The 25593-nt window shown below is 33.5% G+C and overlaps 1 protein-coding gene across 8 annotated transcripts in view; it reads left to right on the top strand.

Annotated features, from left to right (window-relative positions):
- Nucleotides 1-25593, top strand: part of Sugct (succinyl-CoA:glutarate-CoA transferase) — a 679655-nt gene that overhangs the window by 325232 nt on the left and 328830 nt on the right. For 7 of the 8 annotated variants that reach the window (XR_013435050.1, XM_005319213.5, XM_021722294.3 and 4 more), the window contains one exon: nt 13153-13255. Coding sequence is in view for 7 of the 8 variants with exons in the window: in XM_005319213.5 (XP_005319270.2) it covers nt 13153-13255 (103 nt within the window). In the remaining variant the exon portion in view is untranslated. Of the gene's footprint in view, nt 1-6275; nt 6384-13152; nt 13256-25593 lie in introns of those variants that run through there. The other variant, XM_040291859.2, reaches the window with a different exon arrangement.

Genomic DNA, 25593 nt, shown 5'->3' with positions numbered 1-25593 from the left:
AAATTCCATACTGATATCCATAGCGGCTCTACCCATTTACACCCCTCTCCACATCTTTACCAAGACTTTTTATCTTTCATATTTCTCATGACAGTTATAACAAATGAGAGGTGATGGGATCACAATAAAATAAACATTGCCCATACCACTATTAAGGATGCTTTTCTGTATTTTCTTCTGTCTATTATATGGTTTCATGTCATATACTTTAGTCTTTAATCCATTGTTAGTTTTTGTATATGATGTGAGAAAAGGGTCAAATTTCTTCTGCATGTGGATATGCAATTTTCTCTTTGTCTTTTATTGAAGAGACTCATCTCCATTTTGTGTTCATGACACTCTTGTTGAAGAACAGTTCACTGTAAATATGCGGGTACTCCATTCTGTGCTCTCCGTTCTGTTCTATTGGTCTATATGTCTGTTTGATGCCATGACTATACTATTTTGCTCACTGTAAGTTTGTAATATATTTTGAAGTCAGGAAGTATGATGTTTCTAGTTTCGTTCTTTTTGCTCAAGATCTCTTTGGCTATTCTGGGTCTTCCGTAGTTCCATATAAATATTAGGATTTATAGAAAACTATTTCTGTAAAGAATCCTATTGAAATTTTGATGTTTTCATTAAATCTATAGTGCATTTAGGTATTATGCACATTTTAGTGAGGGTAAATCTTTAAACAAAAAATGGAAGACTTTCTGTTTATGTGTCTTCTTTAATATCCTTCCTCGATGTTTTATAATTCTTAGTGTATGAATATTTTATTTTTCCAAATTTTTCTTGGGAAATCAAGGAAAATTGTGAAGGGGGAATCAAGTAATTTGTTAGAGAATTAGCTTCAAACCATGAAAATGACTGGAGAGATAGTGACCTTCATTCACACACACAACTAAGTGAGAGTCCAAAGGAAAGTGATATGAAGTGACCATATGTTCTCACCATGTAGATACATAGATATAGTACAGGCATTAAACATGGGGGTAGAGTCGGAGTAGCATAATAAAAATTAAAATATCATAATGGATCATGGAAGGGCTCAGATTTTTATTCTGAGGTTATTGTGTATGTGATGCAAGATAAAGTAAATGTAAAATCTGGGAACATTCTAGTTTTATTACCATCTATCTTCTCGAGAACCAGAATTACTCCAAAAATTTTATACATTGGAAAATCACTATAAAATAAAATTAAAAAGTGCAAAACTGGTTTAATATACTTAATATAAAAACCTTTTACACATTAATAAGAAAAGGGAAAAGCTCAATAGAAAATTGCTAAAATAGAATCAGGCATTTTGCAAATAAAATATGGAAATTACCAAAACCACTAATAATCAGTAAGATGCATTTTTCCCTATCAAATTGAGAAAAATAAAATCAAATGATGAAAATAATACTCAATTTTGGCAATACAAGCTGCCGATTTTGTGAATTTAGCACTTATCCTTCTCAGTGAGACCTTTCCAGTTACCCTATTAAAAAGTGCAACACTTCATGAAAGGGTATTATTTTTCTGTTTAATTTTTCTCCACAGCAGTTACACAAATTATGTATGTTTTACTCATTTATCTCTCCCATAGGAAAACTATATGAAGATCATGACTTTTTGCTTATTAGATTCAGTGCTGTAACCCCATACAGTGCCTGGCACCAAAAAGTAACTCAATAAATATTTGTTTAATGTATTAAAATAATAATGTCTTGAAGTCATGCACATTTAAAGGATTTCCATTTCTAGGAATGAATTCTAGGGAAACAAGATCATGTATAGTCATTTAGCTATAAGGATGTTTATTGTAGCAGTATACACAAATCTTAGGAAAATAAAACAAATATCTAAATAGGAAGTTTACTTAAGTACCTTAACAATGGATCTTATAACAAACACTCTTCAGTCATTAAAATAAAATAATAGGTAACTTTTCTTGACATGGACATGTGATTGTTAAAATTGAAATGGTAACAAAATACTGTGATTACTTTTAAATTTTTAGTATATGTTCATACAAAAATGCTAAAGAATAAGCAAAATCATTTCTGTGTGATAAGGTTTAGTTATAGTTAGTTTTATTATTTCTTTGGTGCCTGTTTACAATTAAATAACTTTTCTACAATTATTCTGTTTTGCTTTGCTAGTAATTCTTCATAAGGAGATCTCAACTAAAGAGGCTTATTTTTAGAATGAATAGCCTCTGGTATGAGACATCACTGGACTTTGGAAGCATGGACATGGACAACTTTCTCATATTATGTTTGGGGCAATGCTGCTTAGGCCTTTTTGACAGAACTATTCTTCTCATGTCAAATAATTATAATAGTATGATTCACAGTTTATTTAAAATCTGTATAAAACATTTTTTTAAATCTGTACTGTGAATGATAGTATGAACCAGAATTGTTAATGTGTTAATAATTAGTATGAGTCTTAAGATATATTGGCTACTCAACCTAGTATCTCCATGTGTTTAAAAGCAAGTTGTAGGGAATGTATTGAATGACCCTGACAGGAAAGGCAGTGACTAAATTCCCTGGATGGACTCTTATGCCATCTTTTGTGTGGCCTGCAAATTGACATGCAGAAAATGGAGAAAGCTAGTGAATGCTAAGGGGAAAAAGATAACTTTAACTATAATTTATCGGTAATATGTAGAGATAAATTCCTGAGAGGAAATAAGGTCTGAGGAAATTACAGGAAATATTAAATCTGCGATTCTGTTTACGGTAGAAACGCCGACCAACAAATTCCAGCTGTTTCTCTGTGGGTTACAGAAGTGTCATAGGCCTGTTTATAGTTACTGAATTGTAGACTCAGCCTGGATCTTATGGAGTCCCATTGGTTTGGTTGGGTTTACACAGATTTGTCTAAAGGGACATTTCCTATAGGCAATGCCTTCTGGAATGCAGCCGTGCTCCACAATTTTGTTTCTAAAACTTTGATTCCAGTTTCTTCCTTCTCCCTGCCAGCAGTTTGCTTCCTCTGAGAGCTAGTGTCATTTTATTTATTTAACATTTACATAACACTTTTACCATGCACTGTTCTAAATACCTTCAAAGCATTAATTAATTTAATTTCCCATTACAAGCTTGTAAACTAGGTTGTGTTTTTTACACCAACACAAAATGCAAAAATCTTAAGGGAGAAGAATTGTTATGTGTCTACATTACCGTGAATATCTTCTTACATGAAAAAAAGAAGGTAAAGTCCATCGACAGGCTATAGTCTAGGAGAAGAAATTTTAAATGCCTTTAAAATTATGCAAAATTTTCTGTAAGTCAATAAGGAAAGACAAACAATTTCAAATGAAAAATGGATATGAAGAAGAAAGAAACAAACAAAACAATTCCCAACATGTAGTGGCTGTTAAGCTATGAAATGATGCCTAATTTTTCCAGTTGTAGGAAATACAACTTAAAATAAGCATGAGATACCATACTATCTCTATCAGGTTGACAAAGCTTTAAGTCTAACAATAACAAAAGTCGATGAGAATATGGAATGTGGTAGAAATAGCTACTCACATGAACTGCTTGATAGGGCTATTTAACAAAATGTAAAATAGTTGAAATTTTGTCTGCTTTATGACTTGGCAGTTCCACTTTTCTATATTTGCCCTAGGAAATTAATCTCAAATGAATAATGTCATGTGTAAGGTCCCATTGAAGTTTTGTGTATAGTAGTAAGAAATTGTAGACAATGGATTATAAAGTAGGAGAAAAGATAAATGTGGCATATTCACACGAGAAGGTGTCTGTGGGTACAATAAATGAGCCACATCTACATGTATAATAAGTATAAATCTTGAAATTAAAATATTGGAGTATAACATGTACAAACACCCAATATGAAACTTACATTGCTTATGGATTTGTCCAAGCAGATATATGCCTCTGTAATACAAATGCAATAATATGAACAGGGAGATGCAAACAAACTTTAAAATGATGGATAATTCTGCATAGAAAAAGGGGCTAAGATTCAGAATAGGTACAAAGGAGGTTTTACGCAAGTTTTAAATATTTTATCTTTTTAACAATATGAAGCAGATATGCTAAGATGTTAACATATTTTTACAATATGAACATGAGTATTTGTTATTTTATATTCTATACTTTTCTATTCCTAAACTTTTTGGTATATTTGAAATATTTCACAATGGTTAAATAAAAATCAAATTTAATAATTTAAAAACTAACTGTAGTGGATGGTATTTCTTGTGAAATTTCTTTTCAAAATCCTTGGGAAACATTGCTTTGATTTTAAGATAGATTCTCACCCCCAAAGTTTTATGTTTTTAAGTTTTATATTCAATTCATATGGTACTATCATTATTTGCAATTCTCAATTACTTTTGTAAATCTCTGCAATATATTTATTTAGCTTTCTGATTTTACCACAAATTTACATGGAGCTCAATGCCACAGTTTTCTGAACCTCATCTTCTAATAGCAAGGAATATTAAGAGATATTTGTCGGTACTTCCCTGGAGAAGTCACCCTGAAGGTCTAGGGGAATCCACAGTTGTAGATATTCATGTAAGGGAATGATGAGTACAGATGTAAAAAGATTATGGGTTTTTGCCGCAGTCTGGCTGGGCACAAAATCACGAGCCACTCACACCTTGTAGATTCAAACAGCAACTCTTTATTCTGGAACTGTCACCGGCACTCTACTCTACACGCAGGTTCTGGGAAAATCCACACCTCCACCAGGCTCTGCATCCCAAATACCCTCTGAATCCCATGAGAACTCAACGGGAACTCAAGGAGTGGGCACCTGGAGGCAGCAGGATACGCCCTATTCTCAGCAGGATACACCTTAAACCTGGAACCGCCCTAAACCGGATTGCCCTAAGATCCACCCTAAACCCGGATCTGCCCTGGTCCTTGAGCAGGGTCGCCTTTCTCAAACATTCATGCAATGTCACTGCAAATGACCTAGGTCCAAGGCAAGCCCATTTCCACAATGGAGAGTCCTCCCTCTAAGCAACGTGGGGTAGGCTGACAAGGAAATTGCCATGCGTCATTCCTACTTGGCTATGGCTCTCAGCAGGTTTTGAATTTTAAATATTCAAATATCAAAACTTACTTTCAGAAAACTGCCTTTAACTCTCACAGAGAGAGTATAGCATCAAGACAAGTATACCTTTTTATTAATGTGTGCATAAAAACATGAAAATTGAATGTTTGCAAATTAAAATGTTGGAGTATAACATGTACAAACACACAATATGAAACTTACATTGTTTATGGATTTGTCCAAGCAGCTCACCCAGTACACTATTGACTGGAGAGTACTTTTATCACATAAAGTCATATTTTATATGTTAGTTTGTTACATTGGATTTTCATGAGATAAAACCTCTCTGAAATCTATATTTCTAAAACCCTGAATATTCATGTAGGAAATGATTGAGAAATTTCAGAGATTTAAAACCTTGACAGAGTTTGCATATATATTCCTTGAAATTTTTTTCTGACTCAAAAGTGGGAAAAAAATGCATGACATCAAAAGGGATATGATTTTACTTGTGTCACAGACCTTGCCCTAGTCTTTGCTCAAGAGAGCTCTGTAAACCATAGAAAAAGTAACTTTGAGCACCTTACAAACTCTTGCAGGAGAGAAGGAAAAAAAGAAGCATTTCACTTGCTGCGAATTGCTGTCATTGATTTCTGAAGCCATCAGATTTTGTCCAGGGGCATACACCTTCTTAGGACAGGGAGCCTCATTCAGATATGGATTCAGCATGGAGCCCACAAAGCATATTCACTCTTCGCTTGTAGGATTAATGCTTTGGACTTTGTCTCAACTGTTAGGAGGATATTTAAAAATCTCTTCAACCTGTTTGGCCTCTCTACAAGCTATATTGATGTTGGCATCTCTTTAAATTGTTTCAAAACTGTCCTGTTTATTGGTCTGGTAAAATGTGCCTGATTTATTACTTCCTGCCCAGCTTGAGATCTCTGCATCATCACTCCCTACAATTGAACTCCGAGGCTAATGAAGACCAAGTGGGATTCCTGACCCTGGTCATCACCAAACCCCAGGATGCTTCAGTACAAACAGATGTTTTATAGAAAAATAAACAAATGACAACAGTACACAACAATAAATAAACACATAAATACATTCGAGAAGTCCCAGAAGTTTAGACTTGTAAGCCTAAAATATCTGAGATGATCAGTAATAAACATGAATGCTATATAAATTAATAAATTTTTATCTTAGACTTGCAGTTATAGACATACTATTTTATTATTGTATTTTTATTGTAAATAAAGGTCATTGACTGGGCATTTACTATTTGCTGTGCTAAACAACTTGCAACAGAGAGAACAGAGAGAACTGGAGCTAGAGAAGTTAAACAACTGACAATATCACAAGACTAGGTAAGGTTATGATTAAAAGTCATTCTTGTCTTCTCAATACATTTTATTGATTGATTTTCTTCTATATATGATAACACTGTGTAGTGAGATGAGATCTGGGTTTAGAATGCAGACTTGAATCTGAGTCTCAATAATATTTTAATTAATTAATTTTTCATCTACAAAATAGGAATAATTTATCCTTCTCATAGAATCTTCAAAGGATTGGTCCAGAAAAGCTTGCCAATGTTATGAGACATTATAGAATCACAGGTTTGAACAATAGTCAGCTGAAAAGAAGTCAGGAATGGATGGATTCTAGGCAGCTCACCCAGTACATTTTCCTCTGTTCCCCTCTCCTTCTCTCAGTCCTGTTGGACAGACAGTAAGTTGACAGCCAATGGCTGAAGGGTGGTATCACATATTAGAGTTTTATAGGGTTGTTGTTAACATCTGTGAATCTACCCTACTAAAAGGGCCTGGGGAAAACCAGGTTCAGAGCCCCACAAGCTGTTAGATTTGAGCCTTCTGATTCACAAACTGCCTTTAAAAACCTTTCTATGCCTTTGTTTCCTTGAATATGAGGATAGTATTACTCACATTATAGAATTATGAGGACTAGAAACAATAGATGCAAAGTTTTTTCTCGTGGAGCTTGGCATATATGGTTTTCCGTTCATGGAATGCTAAGATGTTAGACTTCGAGTGCCATCTTTTTCATCCCTCTGGTCCTCGGCAGCATATCTTCCACAGAGCTTTGCTTGCTCTGTTGTCCTGGGCATCACTGCCAGAAGTCAAGCAGTATTTAGTGGCAGTTAACATGTGGGCTTTGGATCCAGGATAGAATTTCTGCTTTGCTACATAATGCTTATCTAAATTTTAAAGTTACTTAAATTCTCTAACCTTTGATTTACATATCCTTAAAAGAGAGCATAATGAGTACCTCTCTCATAGGATTGTTACAAGGATTAATGGACATAATGTGTGTAAACTAATGAAGACAACCAATTGCATAGAGCATTATTCTTAGTAAATGCTTAATAAATGATTGCATTTATTTAAAAAATTACTAATATTATTAATTTATATTTTTATGGAGATCATATGGATAGGAAGTATTGGCAAAGCTGGGACTATACAAATCCAAATCTATTAAAAACTCATGTCTTTTCCTTGAAAGCATTCTTTCTGTGTTTGAATAATTCCAATAAATCTGACTTCCAGTGAGTTCCCTATTAATAAATAAACTTATTGTCAGTATACATAAGATGATGATTCTGTAGGCTCATAGGAAACAATGGATTTTAAGGCCCTTTGAATTCCTGAGATCTTATGATTCTCTGGATAGCACAGAAAGTCCCTAAATTGAAACATCATGTTTTAAGTATTTGTAAATTATGGGGAACTGGAAATTTATTTTCCCCAAGAAATACTGCTATACAGAATTTAGGGAACAGTGTAGAAAAAGAAGGAAGAAGAGAAGATGCTGTGACATTCAATTTAAACTCAAGGACTTAAATTGTCTTCCTTCCACCAATCTCAGTTTCTTATGAAACCTAGTCATAGTGAAGGTTTAGGGAAAAAAATCATCATACTTATTTAGGCTAATGTGATTGAAAAACTCTTTTTCTTCCCAACTCATATATCCATTCATTCAGCAGGTAGTATCAACTACTTTCTGCATTCTAAGGATAAGATAGTCAATAAATAGTATGTTCCTTTAGTGTGAGACAGGATAGTGATCCTGAGGAAGGAGGTAGTTGAATAGATTTGAGACATACCTGTAATTGGTGACTTATTTGAAGGAGGGAGATTGGAGACAATAAGTTTTAAACTAGTCCTTACCTCTATCTAAGTGTGAAGCACCAGAGTCCATAAGTGTGATAGTTACTAAGGGAATGGAGGAATACTGCTTAACCATTGAAAAGTTGATTGCACAGGATGATTATATATGTCATAAGAAATGATGGGAAGGAAGGAGTTCCAGATAAAGTCAAAGATAAGAGTTTAGGCAAGGGACAAATTCTAGGTTTGTGATGAAATGGAAATTATAAAGTCATCAGGGCCATGGTATATTACTGGTGGTAATAGTGCATCAGGGTGGAATTACCCTATGTACTAAAAAAAGGGAATTGGGGAAAAAAAAGCCAAGGCTAAAACATGGACTTTGGGGTTTTTCTGCACAAGGATCTCAGGATAATTTAGTTGAGTGTGTTACTCAGCTTTGCATTACTATGACAAAATACCTGGGATATTCCAGCTCATGGTTTCAGAGGTTCCAATCTATAGTCAGTTGGCACTGTTGCTTTTGGGCCTATGGGAATGCAGTATATCTTGACAGAAGTGTGGTGAAGGAAGCTGCTCACAATGGCCAAGCATCAGAGAGAGAGTCTCTCTCAAGGAAGGCCATACCCCTCAAGACCTAAATTTCTCCCACTGGGCCTCACCTCTTTAAAGTTCTAACAACTCCCAGTTGTGCCACAGGTTGGTAAGCACATTTTCAACACCTAGGCTTTTGGGGGATACTTATCCAAATCATAGCAGTGAGTAAAAGAGAATAAGGAATCTTGGGATTGGCAAAAGAATATAAGAAATAGAAATCATCAAAGAGATATGAAAGAAAACTTAAGTGTAGTGAGTGTCACTAGACCTAAATTTAGGATAGTCAGAAGCATCAAATAGTATGTAGGAAAGAAGGACAAAGACTCAGAAAGGAATATTAGATTTGACAAGTGATCACTGGAGACCATTGAAGACTGGATAAAAAAAGAGCATTGACCACCAAGCCAGATTTTAGAGGGTCAGATAAATAAACAAACAAACAAACAAACAAAAAACCTTTTTCAAGTGGGACTTATTTATTACTGACAATAATATGGAAGAATTGATAGATTTGAAATGCATATGTTTTTACTATGAAGTTTCCTTATCTCTAGTTTCATTGGCATAGGTCTGTTCTCTGTATCAGTGCCTAGTATGTCAGTCCCCTGCTTAAAGACCTCATTCCCAGTGGAAATTCAATATCCCTAGCATAGGAGACAAGATGCTTTACACTCTGATTCTAACCTTCCTCTCTTATTTCATCTTCTCCCACTCATGACACAGGAGATTTCAGATTCTTTCCAGGTTGGATCTTCGTACACATTGCTCTCTCTCCCTGGAAATCCTCCCTCCCATCTTTCACATGAAAAATTCTAGCTTGTCCTTCAACACTTGGCTCAAATTTTACCTTGTTATTGGACTTTTTCCTGCCTTCCCAGGCCCAGTGCAAGTTTCCCTCTTTGATGCTTCAACTGTAAGTTGTTCTTTCATATCTTTGTCTTAGCATCCTGAATTGTAATTCATCCATTTCCATAGCTGTGTTCTCTATTAGACTATATAATCTCTGAACACAGGAACTACCTTTTTATTGTTTTGATTTTCACAGCTGACACAAAACAAATTTCTACTAAAATCATAAGGATTGAGTAAATATTAATGTAAAGGAATATATATTGAGCCATATAAGATGTAAATAAAGAAGGAAATTAGTGGAAAAAAGGAAAGTTTTCACCTATGCTATTCCTTTTAAAAAAATCTGTGATCATTTATAATGCATGTGATGTGTGAAGCTATGCATCTTCATGTATTCTGCTACAATCATTTTGTACTAGAAAGTGACTTTGGAGTTCAACAGTTTCCACTTCAGATGCAACCTCTGACCTTAAAAATCTCTATGAATTTGAGCAAGTTAATTTTTCTGAACCTGAGTTTCCTATTGGTCAAAAGAGGATAACATTTTCTTACTAGTAGTTTCTCTTTGTTCTTAGATTTGACTTCTTTGATACTTAATCCATTTTCTAAAGAGATGGTTTGTGTTTGTTTTTTAAAGTTAAATTCTGTGTTTTCTGTCATATGCTGAAGCTAGAGTAAAATAAAGGGAAGGGGGAGGGAAGGATAGGATAATATAAAGAACCAGTCAAATACAAATTAAAGACTAGTAAAAGGAAGTCTAGTAGAGTCGAGGAAGGAGAATGGGAGAGGGGAGGGAAGACAAGAGGGAAAATGGGAGATCATGAACTGGAATTGATTTCCATGCATTTATGAGTTTGTTGGGATGAATCCAATTACAATATATAACTATAATGCTCTAATAAAAAATTAAATTATGAAATTAGGAAGTATAAACTCCAGTGTATCTTTATTCAGCAGTACTTCATATACCTAAATGATGCTGTCTGGTTAATAATACCCATTCCTGGCATTAAGCAAATTCAACAAAATTCAAGAATTGTATATGTGGGTTGATTTAATAAGTTCACAATTAAGTCTGGATTATGAAGCTCCACATAACTTCCTAAAAGAGGCCCTTCCTTTGAGGCTTGCTGAGCTGAATCTAAGGACACCCTTTCTGTCTTTATCTGCAGGAGTCTATTGCTTTGAGTGGCTTGGATCATCTCCCCTCAACCCCCCGGCAGAATTTTTGTGGTTAATAAAAACATGTGCTTACAGCTTTTTTTGCATAGATAAAGGAAAGGATTCCACATCAGATTTAGATCAGAGATAGATTTTCAGAAGAAAATGACGGATCTGTCCTCTGGGAACAGCGGAATGCAGCGTGTTCTGTCTCTGATTGATTGAGTTTATGGCATTAAAGAACCTTTCCACACCCACACCCACACAGAGATGCAAACAGTGGTCACAACTGCAGATTCAGACTGTCTCTTCCCTAAGTCTCATTTCCAAAGTGCATCCGTTGTTTTCCATAACATGAAATAAATCCCTCTCTTTTGCCCAGTGGTGAAAAGCTTATATAAATACTAGAACTTCAGCTATTCCCTGGAGTTTTCTTTTGGCTAGCCTGCAGCCATGGGTCTGTTTGGATATTGACATGCATTTTCTCTGCAGATCTTTCAGGCCACTTGGGTAAGTCCAGTGGTGATTAATTTACTTGTCTTGAAAATTTATCAGACTAACCATTATAACACTCCATTTATGAAAAAAAAAATTGAAACCCTGATTGAAAAGGCTCCAGGTTTAAAGTAACTCTTTTATTCTTTTAGCATATATCTTTCTGATGATATGTCTCTCTATATATTTTAGGAATTCTTGGCCTAGGAGATGATTTTAACAATTCTTGAAAGAAATACTAATGTGAAGAATTGATTAGAAACAAGACACTTAACCTGAGCCATGATGTTTCTATGAAATAATTTTTTAAAATATTTAGAAATGAAGTTTTCATTTATACCAAAGAGTTAACATTATTGGGCTGAAATTAAAACATATAATGAAAATTCTTTAGTCATTGTAATTGGAGAGAAAAGGGAAGGCATTGTACAAAAAGGCAAGAATCAATGCTTGGTGTATACAGAAGTTACTCATTATCTAAATATGTGGATAAGATGAATTAATTCCTAGTGAAATATAATACTATCTTCATTAAAAACTTTTTGTTATGTTCTTTTGTAAAAATTGTTGATCAAACATCATTGTGCATAGAGTAGTCTTAGAGAATATATTAATTTTATTTTTCCTTTTAGTTCTTGGTTTTTTTAAAAAATTATCTATTATTTATCTATCAGTAATGGTGATCACAGAAGTGTCCTCCAAATACTGATACTGTTTTTGCACATTTTTTTAAAAGATGAAAAAAGTATCTTTTTCTAATTTCCTGTGGAGTCTGCCAATCTGAGGCCAATTCTGGCTATGTACAAGAGAAACAGAATTCCATGCATATGAAATATTTTAGCCATAGTTCTGCTGGTCTTTTCATTTTGGGGGAGTATTTTACTTGTTGGCAATAATCCACTTTATCTAGTATTTTAAAAAAATTCTTTAGTTGCCAAGTTTATTAATTACATATAAGTGGTTTGATATTTTAACAATGAGCAATTCTGAAATTCCTTATACATTAGAAATTATGATTGTGTTTTGTTGTCCCTAAGGATCCAAGATTTTCCTTCTGTGTTTATGGCCCTAACAGAAAAGAGGTAAAAAAAACCCCACCAAATCTCATTAATAGATTAGCTCCCCTTTTCTTAAGACCTAATAGAGAAAATGAAGAAATATATATGTATTTTCCTGTCTGTGAGGTTCATTTTTAAATTATAGAATTTAAAAAGAGATAAAGAACGTGGATAATTTGAGTTTTGTTGGCTTTACCTGAAACACAAATCTTTGCATGTCTGTAGTTTTAATTCACAAGTCACAGTTCAAATAAACTAATAGTTAAGACTATTTTTAGGCCAATGATTATTACTTTTAATTCTTATGTACCTTAAACATAGCTTTCTTTTAAAATAACTATACTTGTTTATTTTTTGTTTTAAAGCATACTTTTGTTTATCAACATCTCTCTACCCTGGTATACTATACATGAGACCTAAAAAAAAAAAAAAAAAGAGCAGTCCCATCAGCAATGTATGAGTGTACCTTTTTCCCCACATCCTCACCAACACTTATTGTTGTTTGTCTTCATAATAGCTGCCATTCTGTCAACATCACATTTGGAATTCAATACTGTCTTCCTTACAATCTTTCTTTTCCAATGGACTCTGTCAGAAAATACACAGGGATAAAATTAAGAGAAATTACATATCTAATGGAGTATTTTCAAACCCTGGGATCTGGGTGGCCACTCAAGTCATTTCATATAGACAATTTTCTCTCAAAACTTGGCTTCAAGAAAGCCTAAGCAACACATACTTGTCACTATCGGTTACTGTGAAAGAGAACCATATGAGGAAAGAAGTTGTGTTGTATTCTGTAGATTGTAAAAAAAAAAAATGCATCTTTTCTTTGTTCCTAGGTTTGAAGAAGAAATGACCACTAAGTGGTTATGTCTCTTTGAAGGCAGCGGGGTCCCATATGGCCCAATCAACAATATGAAGGGTGTATTTACAGAACCTCAGGTTTGTTTTTTGAAGTCCTTGGTTGCTTCTCTTTCCTATCCAGATTGATATCAAAAGGTACATTAGTCGTTGATCTTAAGTCACATAATATGATGTTTCAGTGTTATGTTCAAATTGTTTGTGGTTTTGGGATAAAATAAAAATAAAAAGTATGATTGTAGAACTGGCTGTCTACAATCATACTTGTGTCTATTGGGTCTAACATATTTCATTATCAGCCACTCCATAAAATTTTCAAGGTGAAAGCTTTTACTTTTTTCTGAAAATTAGAAATATAGACAATTGAAAAGTTGGAATCAGGATTTCAGAGATTTTTTTTGTAGAAAGAAATATGAGAAATTTTACAGTTATAGCCTACTTCTAATCACCACATAGCTGTCTTAAAATATACAAAGCATATTTAGTTTTGCAAATTAGAAGCTTTTGTATGTTTTGATTAATATGTCTTTTTTGTGGGGCAAGATTTATACTTTAATAAAATTTTGCTCTATACATTGCTTAATAGGTTCTTCTTGGGGCACAGGAAGAAGGGTCACCACCCAAAAATATTTTTTATAACATTGTTCAAGTGGATTATTTTTAGATGTCAAAAATATCTAAAGGTGAATCAGGGTATCGCCTTTCCCATATGCTTACTGCTACTTAACCAATAGAACTATAAGCAATGTACCATGTCTTAAATTCACATATTAACCCTAAAATGTAGAGGACCTCCATTTTTCTGTGAATATTTTATTATGATGTTTCACATATCTTGTCAGTTTCCAACATTTCAAAATCGTAGGAATTTTTTTCTGTTGGTACTTCATATAGTAGCAGATTTTTGTTTGAAATGAATTACTGAAAATGAAATATCCATTTTCTGAGGAAGAAGATCTTTGTTGGGAAACTGAACTCTTTAACATTGTTACATTTTTCTTGCATAAATGTCTGCTTAAAAGGAAATTAGAGTGTATTTAATTCAGTAAAAATTACAATATTTACTGGAGAAGAAAGGCTAGAGAATTCAGAAATGCTATTTTTTTTTGCCCCAGTGAAGAATTTTATTCACAATAAAACAATGGTCAATATGTATTGGAGATAAGAGGCCCACTTGGTATATACTGTGTAAATTCATCTGAAAGGAAGCCCAAAATTCAGTGGATTAATATCTGGTGATTCCTTGATCTCCACACCTGAATATAGGCCAAGTACCTGGTTTCTTTAATTCAAAACTGAGAATCAGCCTTCTCATTTTAAGCTGTGGTATTTTAGAGGTGTGTAGGACTTCGTATTTGTCTCAATTTGAGGTCATATTTCACAAGAGATATTTCCTGAAAGTTTTCCCATCAGCATTTCTGTTGTTTCATCTGTGTTTTATCAGAGATAAACAAAGAAAATCAAAGAGTTATTCTTAAATATCAGTAGGTATATTCTAATTATCTGGGTTTTTTTAAGGTTATGATATACAAAGATACAAAGTCTTATTATTTTTAAATTTTTTTAAATTATGGGCTGGTTCAGAGTGGATATAGGCTAAATAGAATTTTTATATCTGTTTTCCCCTTTTAATTCAGCTTAATTAATACAAGGGAAATTTAATTAATTTGTTATCTTTGTATCTCAACTGCTTTGGACCTGCAAAGTATTTATTTTTGGTCTATGTCATGGTGTCATATTTTTAGTACTTAGCCTACTTACCAAATGGAGAAGTTTGATATTATGTAAATCAAGATACCAGATTTCCACGTTACCCTCAAAATTTCTAAACTGACCTCTTAACCCCATCAAAAAGTGGATCCTAATTATTACAGTTCTAAAGTAAAAAATACTTAACCATAGCATGATGTTTATTGATAATTGGAAACCAGTAGTAAGGGTTCTCTTTCATATATAATTTCACTCTTCATTTGTAATTTTAAGTACAAAAATATATGTCTGTAATTTATTGGATTTTTAGAAAGACTAGAGAGTAATGTACTATTATTACATTTTTTAAATAAGCCAAGATTACTCTGGAAATTGTAAGTATTCTAGTTATGTTTTGCACGAGAATCAGGGTTATCACCTTTTCCTTATGCTTAGAACTGTTTGTCCCTTTTCAAAAAGACTTCTATAATATTTTGCATTGTATAATGTGAAAAAATCAAAAAAACCTTGTATGAAGTATATTATTCAAAAGCACCTTAAGGTGACATCTATGAATGACAATTTAGAAAATTCTTTCATTTATTCAATAAACTTTTATTTTATTTACTAGGTGAATTAGTAAGGATTTAGTATGAATTTAGTATTCTATGCCTTTCTGAAAAATAAACTCAAAATTTACTTCAATAGCATGCATACAATAAATGTTCATGTATATGTAAATAAACAAATGAATAAGTTGTTAACTGTGGAAAGTGTAGGTTTTCCAGGGCTGGGGATGTGGCTCAAGCTGTAGCGCACTCGCCTGGCATGCATGCGGCCCGGTTCGATCCTCAGCACCACATACCAACAAAGATGTTGTGTCCGCCAAGAACTAAAAAATAAATATTAAAAATTTTCTCTCTCTCTCCTCTCTCACTCTCTCTTTTAAAAAAAAAAGATGTTGTGTCCACCAAAAACTAAAAAATAAACATTAAAAAATTCTCTCTCTCTCTCTTTAAAAAAAAAAAAAAGAAAGTGTAGGTTTTCCAAATGATCAGATGGTTCATGTACCCTAGCACTAATGAGCATTATCTTTAGCACTAGTTGAATTGCTCTTGATGATTTCAGGGGGACTGATGCTTGTTAACGGTTTGGGTTAAGATGATGGTTAACATCATATTTTCAAATTTGGTGGACAGTTTTATAACTTTGCAGGCTTTAGTTTTCTTAACTGTTATATGGTATAATAGGATCTTATCTCGCCAATGTTGAAAGTGTTAAATGAGATGTTAATTAAGGTAATAGTACAAGAATTGACAAATGCTAAATGCTCAATGCATGGTAGTGGCTCTCATTATAATGGTGCCCTTGATGATTATATTCTTATTAAAACACCTTCTTTAAAAATACCTGTTTTAGTGAACAGTGGTACATCCAGTGCTGCCACAAGTATGGGGATCATTAACTTAGAATCGCAATCTACTATCCTTTTATGAAAATGTATCTGCAAACGATATGCCAAGAGTTCCCAACCCTTCATTATTTCTGATTGCTGACAACCCTCTTATTTTTCATTTTCCATAAAAGTGTTTTTTTTTTTTTTTTTAAGTTTGATTTCCGTTTGAGGTGTCCAAGGGAGCTTTCGCTCTGATGAGCAGCAGTTTCTTGGCCCTGGGTACAGGGAACTAGCCACTTGTGTTCAATGTGGGAATGCACCACTGGCGTAGTGGCCCAGCTCTCCATGTGCGCTGTGCCAGCACAGCTGCTCATTTGACTGAAAATTACTTTTGGTGAAGTACAAGGCTTGGAACATGGCGCAGGAAGGAAAGCTTTGATGAAGTGAAAAGGGGTATGTCCAACCAGGGAAAGAAAAAAAAAAAAAGGAAAAGATTGGGAACCTCAAGGAATAGAAGAGAATTTTGCATGCTTTTTATTCAATGGACCATGTATGTTTCTCATCTGTGGCTTGAAAATCTTGGTTGACAACAAAAATGTGCTTGATGGTAGAAACTATATCTAACCTAACAAATTCATCATAGTTCATATTCCAAGAAGATTTCATTTTTTTACTCAACTGAAATGGGAGATGATATGTTTTATCTTGGATAGTTGGAAGATTGTCTACCTTTTATCTTATGATAAAGTGCTGTAGACCTTTGCACAGTAAAAATGAAGTCACGGTTGTCCACGGTTAAGTCAATCAAAAATACTATGGGGGCATTTGTTTGCATTTACTGATATTTCTGACAAGTTTTGACTAAAAATTCTTAAAGTGGTAGTTTTATTGTTTTTCTCCCTCAATGACAAATTATCTATGGAAAGCTCTGTGCATTATAGAGCATAATATAGGTTATCTGCACATAGATTTTAATAGCCAGTCATTTTTTCAAGTACTTTCTTAAAATATCTTCTTCTAATCAGGCCAAGATTGTGTAGTACATTAAAGGAATTCTTAAAAAGTTTCAAAAACTTACTAGATGACCTCAGTATGGTCCTATTTAACATACCCTTGGGAACATGTGCATGAAATACATTGTGGTTTGAGGGTTTCCAACCCAAATAAACTTAAAAGAAAATGCAGCTTTTAATAGAAACTATTCAAATTCCTGCAAAAATAGGTATGGATGTCACCATTGAAAGGGCTTAAAAGCATCATTATCTACACTGAACATCAAAAGAGAACACACCATCCTGCTTTCAGAATTTTGCTTAAGATTGTATATTTAGTTATTCTCATGTATCATCATCTTTGGTTGAACTGCTAAGTTAAAAAATATGAATTATGAATTATTGGAACTTCTGATTAGTGTTTTTTTTTCCTTGATGCCATGACCTGAGAGTACGGTAGAAGGGCAAAGGGTATCCTAAAACTGGTGTTGCTTAACAGTCTTTCCATTTGTACCACACAAGTTGAATATATCAGGTGTAAAACATCACTCTGAAGCATCACTTCTGAGAACTATTGGGAGGGAAATATCAAAATTATTGAAATATCACAGCTGGCCCTGATTTTAACTGGTGCCAAACACCTGCAGGCTCTAAAAGGACACCAAAACAAAACCCCGCCCTGTGGCACCAAGCCATCCCTAACAATCCTTCCTTAACTTTGCATCACCATCAAAACTAATTTAACATTTTCTACAGAAACTCTATTCTTCCTGTCCCTGAAGGCCATTACAACTCCTTTTGCAAATATTTCGTATGGGATAAATATGTCATAGTAACAGAGTGAAGTATTGAAATATTTGATGGCTGAAAATTATCTGTTGTTTTCATCTCATTATTTGTGGAAGTCTGTGAAGTTGGAGGTTTTATTAATCTCTGAGCTAGCTCATATTCTCTAAGTGATTTTGTTTTAGCACATTTTGGCAAAATATCTGAGCATCTGGGGGGAAAAAGGCCTTCAATATTCATGTCACAAAGTGTCAAAAGCACCCCCAAATACAGAGCTGTTTTTTAGTCCTTTCTATTTCTCCTACAACCACTTTGCTCTCCTTCTTTCTCTCACACATACACACTTGATCACCTTTTGAGTGACATTAGTTAATGTTTGTTGAAATGCAGTTGTGTACTCTCAGAGAGTTATACAAGTCAAACAAAGTTGTTTCTTTGTCTTTAGGACTCTGAGTATATGTGCAGTGGTCATTGTAGCTGGAAAATTGTTGATGAAGATGTGAGGTAAAATAATTTGTCTGAAAATATTTCCTAGTAGGTCGGGAGATACAAAATATTTTTTGAATATCTTTAAAAATATATGGCACATTTTATTTTATTTTTTTATTTTTTATTTTTCCCTTTTTTATTGTTGGTTGTTCAAAACATTACATATGACATGGCACATTTTAGATGGTGTACAAATTCAGATAGCACTGCGTGTGTTTTTTTCATGATAGCTGGGTATGATATTTTCAATTTTTAAAGAAGCTATATATCTCAGACTTATGTGAATGAAGTAAACATTGTGTTTATTTTATATTAAAATATAAATTATATCCAATTTTATTTTATTAACAAAAATCCTAATGCAAAAAACTCTGTTATTATTTAAGAGGAAATTCATTGAAATGTTGAATGAAAAGTAACATTATGACTTACAAGTAACATTACTGGCATTTTACATTTACTTTTCTGGTTGCACTTTTAATTGACAATGATTTCTTTGAACTACCATACTTATTTAAATTTAGAATGCCTTGGACATCACTTACTGTATATTTTAAAGAAAAGGTGAGAAGCATGGTTTAGGACAAATTACCTGTTCACTCATTTAGTCATTCACTCCTTCATTCATAATATAAATGGATAGCCTGCTATGTGTACATTCTTCTGTTAGGAATTTGGCAAGGGGAGAGGTTGATAGTTCACTTTTGTTCTCTTGATTCATTGTCTTCTATCAGGAGGTTGCAGTCTAGCTAGAAAGCCTTCTGTGTCATAGAAGAATCATACAAAAATGCTCTATTTTTAATAGCAAGAAATAATATGCATAAAGCATTATAAAACTCTCCTAATTAGAGGTTTAACAAAAGTTTAACATTTAACAAAAGAGTTCAAAATCTTAATCTTGAAACTTACCAAAGAATTCTTTATTCTTTTAAAAGCTTCTTGTAATAAGGTTATCTTTATTATTAAATTTCTCTTCATTGATTAGGAAGGAGATAATGGAGGGTTTCAGCTTTTATTATTTAGTGACTTTGAAATTATTTCTGGTCTGAAGATATCAAAGTTTTCTTGATGTTTTATAAAATTAACTATCTCTGTCTCTGCCTCTCTGTTTTTGCCTCGTCTTTCTTTTGTGTGTGTTTATGCACAAGCATGCCCTTTATTCACCAAGTTTCAAATATGTAGCTTATGTTTTCTGAGCATTTCCAAAATATTTCACAGTAGACATATGTAGTATATTCATTTTGCAAATCTTGACTTTTCAAGCCAAAGACATAATATATTTTTTAAATGAATAAAAAAATGAAAATCAAGAAAGGGTAGTTAATTGTATCTGGGCATTTTGAGACCCAGAATGAATTGTAATTAGCACCAACTAATTTTAGAAAATGATTTACCACAATGCTCTAATAGGAATATAATGTAAGCCACCTATGTAATTTTAAATTACCTAATAGCCAAATTAAAAAGAAATAGAAAATTAATTTTAATTATTTTATTTAAACATTTTATCCCTACACTGTTTCTCAGTTTAGATGAGCCACATTTCAAAAGCTCAGAGGCCACATGTGTCAGTGGCTACTGTTGCAGTGTTTGTCTAGCCAGTTACAAAAATATCTGGTAGTTTGTTCTTTACTTTTTTTCTGCAGGTTTGTACACTTTTAATTATTTTAATTTTTTTAGCTATTCCAATTAAATTAAATTTTAATTTGGGGATATGAATTTCATCTTTTAGAAGTCTCATTTTATATCAGTATTCTACTGTTTATTTGTTTTTGGCTGCCACCTAAATTAGTATTGATTTTTATGTAAACTTCAACCTTTTGTACATCAGAAGGAAAAGCTTTTGCTCAAACAAATATTTTTCTACAGTAACAGTCTGAAAAGATGTGATAAGTTATCGGCTTTATTTTGTGATACATATGCAATAATTTATAGGGACTATAGCACCAATATTTAAATTTCTTTTTCTAAAATGATCTTGAAGGAGGAACAACTTCTGTACTGCTTTCCATAGGGTTGTACCAATTTCCATTCTTACCAAGGATGTGCAGGTGTTCACTTTCTTCCATGTACTCACTGGTGCTTGTTTTCTATTGACTTTTTGATACTAGTCACCCTAATAGGTTTGAGGTAGTATCGCATTGTGGTATTGATCCTAATTTTTCTTATGATTAATGATGAGGAGTTCATTTTCATATCCCTGTTGGCCATTTGAATATTTTCTTTAGAAAAATATTCAAGGTCGATTGCTCATTTTAAAATCAGGTTATTTGTTTGTTTTGCTACTAAATTTTATGAGTCTCTTAAATATATTGAAACTTCCATATGGCCCAGGAATCCCACTTATTTTTCTTTCTCTCTCTGTGTATGTATATATTTTTTGTTTCATATTATATATGTACTTATATAGTATGAAATAAAGTGACTATTTCATAGAAATATCTATTCTAACTTGTTCATTGAAACATTATTCACAAAAGCTAAGATATGGGAACAACCTAAGGGTTGATGGATAATTAGATAAAGAAAATATAGTATGATATTATTCAGACATTATAATAAGAAATCCTGCAATTTATAATAACATGGATGAACCAGAGGATATTAGGCTAAGTAAAATTACTCATACATGAAAGATGAATACCTTATTATTTCATTTATATATTCAAACTAAAAAAATCTGAACTCATAGCAACAGAGTAAAATGGCAGTTACCAAGAGTTAGAAGGTAAAGAAAATGGTGGGAAAACTGGTTAAACTCTGCAAACTTTCTGTTATAAGATGAATAAATTCTGCAAATTTAGTGTACACCATGTGATTAGAGTTAATACAAATGCATTGTCCACTTAAAAATTTGCTGAGAATAGATCTTAACCCATGAAGTTCCAAGTTTTAAAATCTGTATTTCAATAAAATTGACAGGCACATTAATATAGATTAGAAATCATAACCTTGACCTTACATTTATTATTATATTAATTACCATATTATATTATGTTTTAATTACATCATGATCTAAAGAGACTTTGAAAAGGGCTCCTATGTTCTGTGAATTTCAGCAGTTAGAAATGGTTCCTGATCTGAGGTAGATAAATGAATAAACTCTCATTTCTTTTCTTTCTTCTCTTCTTTTCCCAGCCCCCGTCCCCTCCTTTAATCCTCTTTCCTTTTTGATGTCCCTTGTCTTCTGTTAAAGAATTTCCTTAGTATTCATTGTAATATAGGTTGTTTATCAATGAATCAGTTCTCTCAGCTTTTGCTTATCTGAAAGTTCATTTTTCTTGTTTTGAAATTTACTTTTGCTGTATATAAGATTCTTGCTTGACATTTCTTTAGCAATTTGAATTGTCCTGTTCCACTGACTTCTGACTTCCATTGTGTTTGATGAGAAGTTATATGTTGATCTCATTCAATTTCCTTGTATGTGATATGTCATTTTTTCTTTGTTCTCTTGAGAATTTTCTTTTTGTCGTTGAACATTTTGAGTATAATATGTGATATTCTCCTGACATTTATTCTACTTAGAGTTCATTGATCCTCTTAGATGTGAAAATTAATGATTTTCATGAAATTTGTAAAGCTTTTTTTTAATCCTTATTTTTTTATCTCTTTTTGGTACTCACATTTATGTGTATGTTGGTACACTTCAGTGTGTCCTGCATTTTTCTGAGGCTTTGTTCATTTTTTTTTCATGTTTTGTATGGATCTCTCTTTAAATTTGCTGGCTCTTTTTTCTATGAGTTCAAATCTGTAGCTGAACTCTTTCAGTGAATTTTTCATTTCAGTTATTATACTTTTTGATTCCAGAATTTCCATTTGGTTTCCTTTAATAATTTAAATCATCTCTACCTCTTTCTTGATATTATCTCTTTGATGAGACATTGTCATCATATCTTCCTTTAATTCTTTAACTATGGTTTCCTTTTGTTCTTTAAAAATATTTATAATAGCTGCTTTGAAGTTTTTTTCCTGCTAAGTCCACCATCTGTGACTCTTCAAAGGCAGTTTGTATTGCCAACTTTTTTCTTTCTGTATATTAGCCACATTTTACTATCTATGTAGGTTTTATAACCTTTTGGTGATAACTGGACATCTGAGATCCTTACCCTGTCACAGAAGTTGTTTTGTTTGTTGTTTGCTAGGTCAAACAACAGTGACTCAGTGATGAGTCAATTCTGAGAGGTCTGCTTTTCCTGTGCTACAGAGATTCTGATGTCCCAATTTTGATTGTTTTCAATTCTTTTACTGTTTTACTGTGGAGTCACTCTTTTTTTTTTTGACATATCCCCTTACTGGTAAAAGTTGTTTTTGCCAGTTATATTTTTAGCCTTTGAAACTCTGTGTGTATGTGTGTGTGTTTATCTGTCTTGTAAACTACTATTACATTTAAAGGGAATTCACATTTTTTATGTGTTCCACCTTCAGCCAGGGACTAGTAACTTCGAGTTTTCCTCTGTGATTACTGCCGAGTGGCTATCACATTGAATATGTACAAAGTTAACCAGATGTCCAGAAATAAGTATGATTTAAATTTTAATTCTACCTTCCTAGATATCATGCTTGAGTCAGAGCAGCTTACTGTTGATTCAGTGTTTATTTGGCGTTTCTTTAAGCCCCCGGTGCCAGTGGGGCCTCTGTCTTGTTGATGGGTCAGGGTGCAACTTGGTGAATGTTTTCATGTCTTTCCCACATCTTGCTTTGATTATTCCTTTGGGTACAGCCTAGCATATGTGCACAGATTTTCTGACATGTAGAGTTGACTGTGATCTTAGGAGGGCTTTTCTTGATTATCACTTTCCCTGGTTCTTTCTATTTAATACTAGTCTGTTGCTTTGCTTATAGCACAGAGATACCAGATTTCTCTTAATTGTTGTCCCATAAGATACTTATTTTTTTAACAATGATCTTAGGCATGCAGTTCTCCATTCTCTCCTCCAAATAAGGTTAATCAATCATAGCCATAGATAAGGAGTTCCTCATCCTTATGACCTTCCTTTTCTCCTCAAGAACATTTTTGTCACTGTATTAAACATGGGAGATAGGACTTATTTTCCCTTAATAATACTTCTGTTCTAAGAATGAACACTAGAAGTCTTGGTGTAGGCAAAAACCTTCTGGCTTGTTCCCTCTGGAGTGGTTCCTTTCACTTATAAGAAAGCTATAGCTGGTACAACAGAAGCTCACATTTCTTAGCCTGCTGTAACTGTGGCTGCAGTATTATGTCTGCCTGGACTATAGGCAGCTCAGGCTAAGGGTAGTGAGAAACACAATAGGCTGTCCCTAGTGAGATAAAAGCATAGTAATTTAGCAGAAAGGTGAAATTGGTAAAGAGGAAACTTCCATTGTTTTGGTGACATCTGCTTAGAGTGGAATGCCTAGGTTAAAGTTTTTGTAACATGGAGCTATACAATGGATGATGGTGATAGGTTAATGGAGTTAATGGTGATAGGTTAATGGTCCAAATGCTATGGATTCACTCTTCTTATTGAACTTGAGTAGATTTTTTGTTGAATGAATGTTTCACCATTTGCTGTATTTTCCAGAGATTTTAAATGTAATTTTAAAATAATTTTCACTAAGAGAATTACTGTATTGCTAGGGAGAGTGCCCACTATTTCTTATTCTACCATTTTAGAAGTCCTATCCTGCATGCTTCACTATTCTTCCTTTGACAATAATCTGAAGTCACCTTTTCTCTATCAGAAAACCCACATGCTAAATGTCTTTTCTTTTGTGCTTGGTGCTCATCTCATTCCATCGATACCCTTAAGAAGTTCTGATTTTGCCTTGTTGGGCTGCTTATCTTACTTGTCCTTAACATGCTGAATTTGCTCTCCTGTCTCATTACTTTGTTGTTGTTGTTGTTCTTTTTAGTTATACATGAAAGTAGAATGTATTTGACATATCATACTTACATGGAGTATAACTTCCCATTCTTGTGGTTGTACATGATCTGGAGTTACCCTGGTCATGTATTCATATATGATCATAGGAAAGTTATGTTCAGTTCATTCTACTATTTTCCCCTTTTCCATCCCCCTTCTGTTACCCCAATATCCCCCTGTCTAATCTGGTGAACCTTCATTCCCCTCCACATACACATTATTGTGAGTCTGCATCCACACATCAGAAAGAACATTCAGCTTTTGACTTTTTGGGATTGGCTTATTTCACTTAGCATGATAGCCTTCAGTTTTGTCCATTTACCAGCAAATACCATAATTTTATTCTTTATGGTGGAGTAATTTTCTATTATGTATATGTATCACATTTTCTTTATCCATTTATCTATTGAAGGGCACCTAGCTTGGTTCCATAGCTTAGCTATTGTGAATTGAGCTGTTATTCCTGTCTCCTTGCTTTTTGAACACTACTTCTAAAAGACCAATCTAAAAGTTTTATGGTAGTGTTTTTGGTTTGATCTGTCAAAGAATATCTTGGCCATAATTATCCAGGGGCCTTGTTAAAACTCATGTTTCCATACCTAACAAAGTCCAGGGATTTCTATTGTCTATGGGCAGGGCTCATAGACAATATGTCTTGGCATATGTAGATTTCTAGGAATTATTCTGTTGCAGAGTTATGTACCTGTAGTTCCCAAGCAGTTTCACATCATCATATTCCTAAGTTTTTCTTTCATAATGTCTCTGGCAGTTTTCAGTTGTATAGGGAGGCTCTTTTTGGTCCTTTTGGCCAGAAATCTATGGGTTTAGTTTTTAGTCTGTCTTTAGGGCCAGGTTGTAAGGGAACAGAGATAGGAAAAGAGTGATGAGATTTGGCTGCACTGTTTTGAAACTGTACATTTCTGTTCTGTTGAACCCAGAGGAAGGGCCTCATCCTCAGGCCTTGGCTTTTGTTGGCTCCCATTGTCTTTGTTGTTACTTCTGTGGCTACTACTGCTATTGCAGTTTTGCCTGAGGTCCAGGGGTTAGGAGAATGGATGAAAGTAAAAGAAGAATATGGAGGTTTCCACATTATCTCTAAGTATTATGCATTCCCTTTCCCTTACCTTGAGCTAGAACTAAAAAAATAAAATAAAGTAAAAATCTTCCCCAGAAGCTGTCTGC

Source organism: Ictidomys tridecemlineatus, chromosome 2 (assembly GCF_052094955.1).
Source record: "Ictidomys tridecemlineatus isolate mIctTri1 chromosome 2, mIctTri1.hap1, whole genome shotgun sequence".
Lineage (NCBI taxonomy): Eukaryota > Metazoa > Chordata > Mammalia > Rodentia > Sciuridae > Ictidomys > Ictidomys tridecemlineatus.
This window is presented reverse-complemented; position numbering and strand designations above follow the sequence as displayed.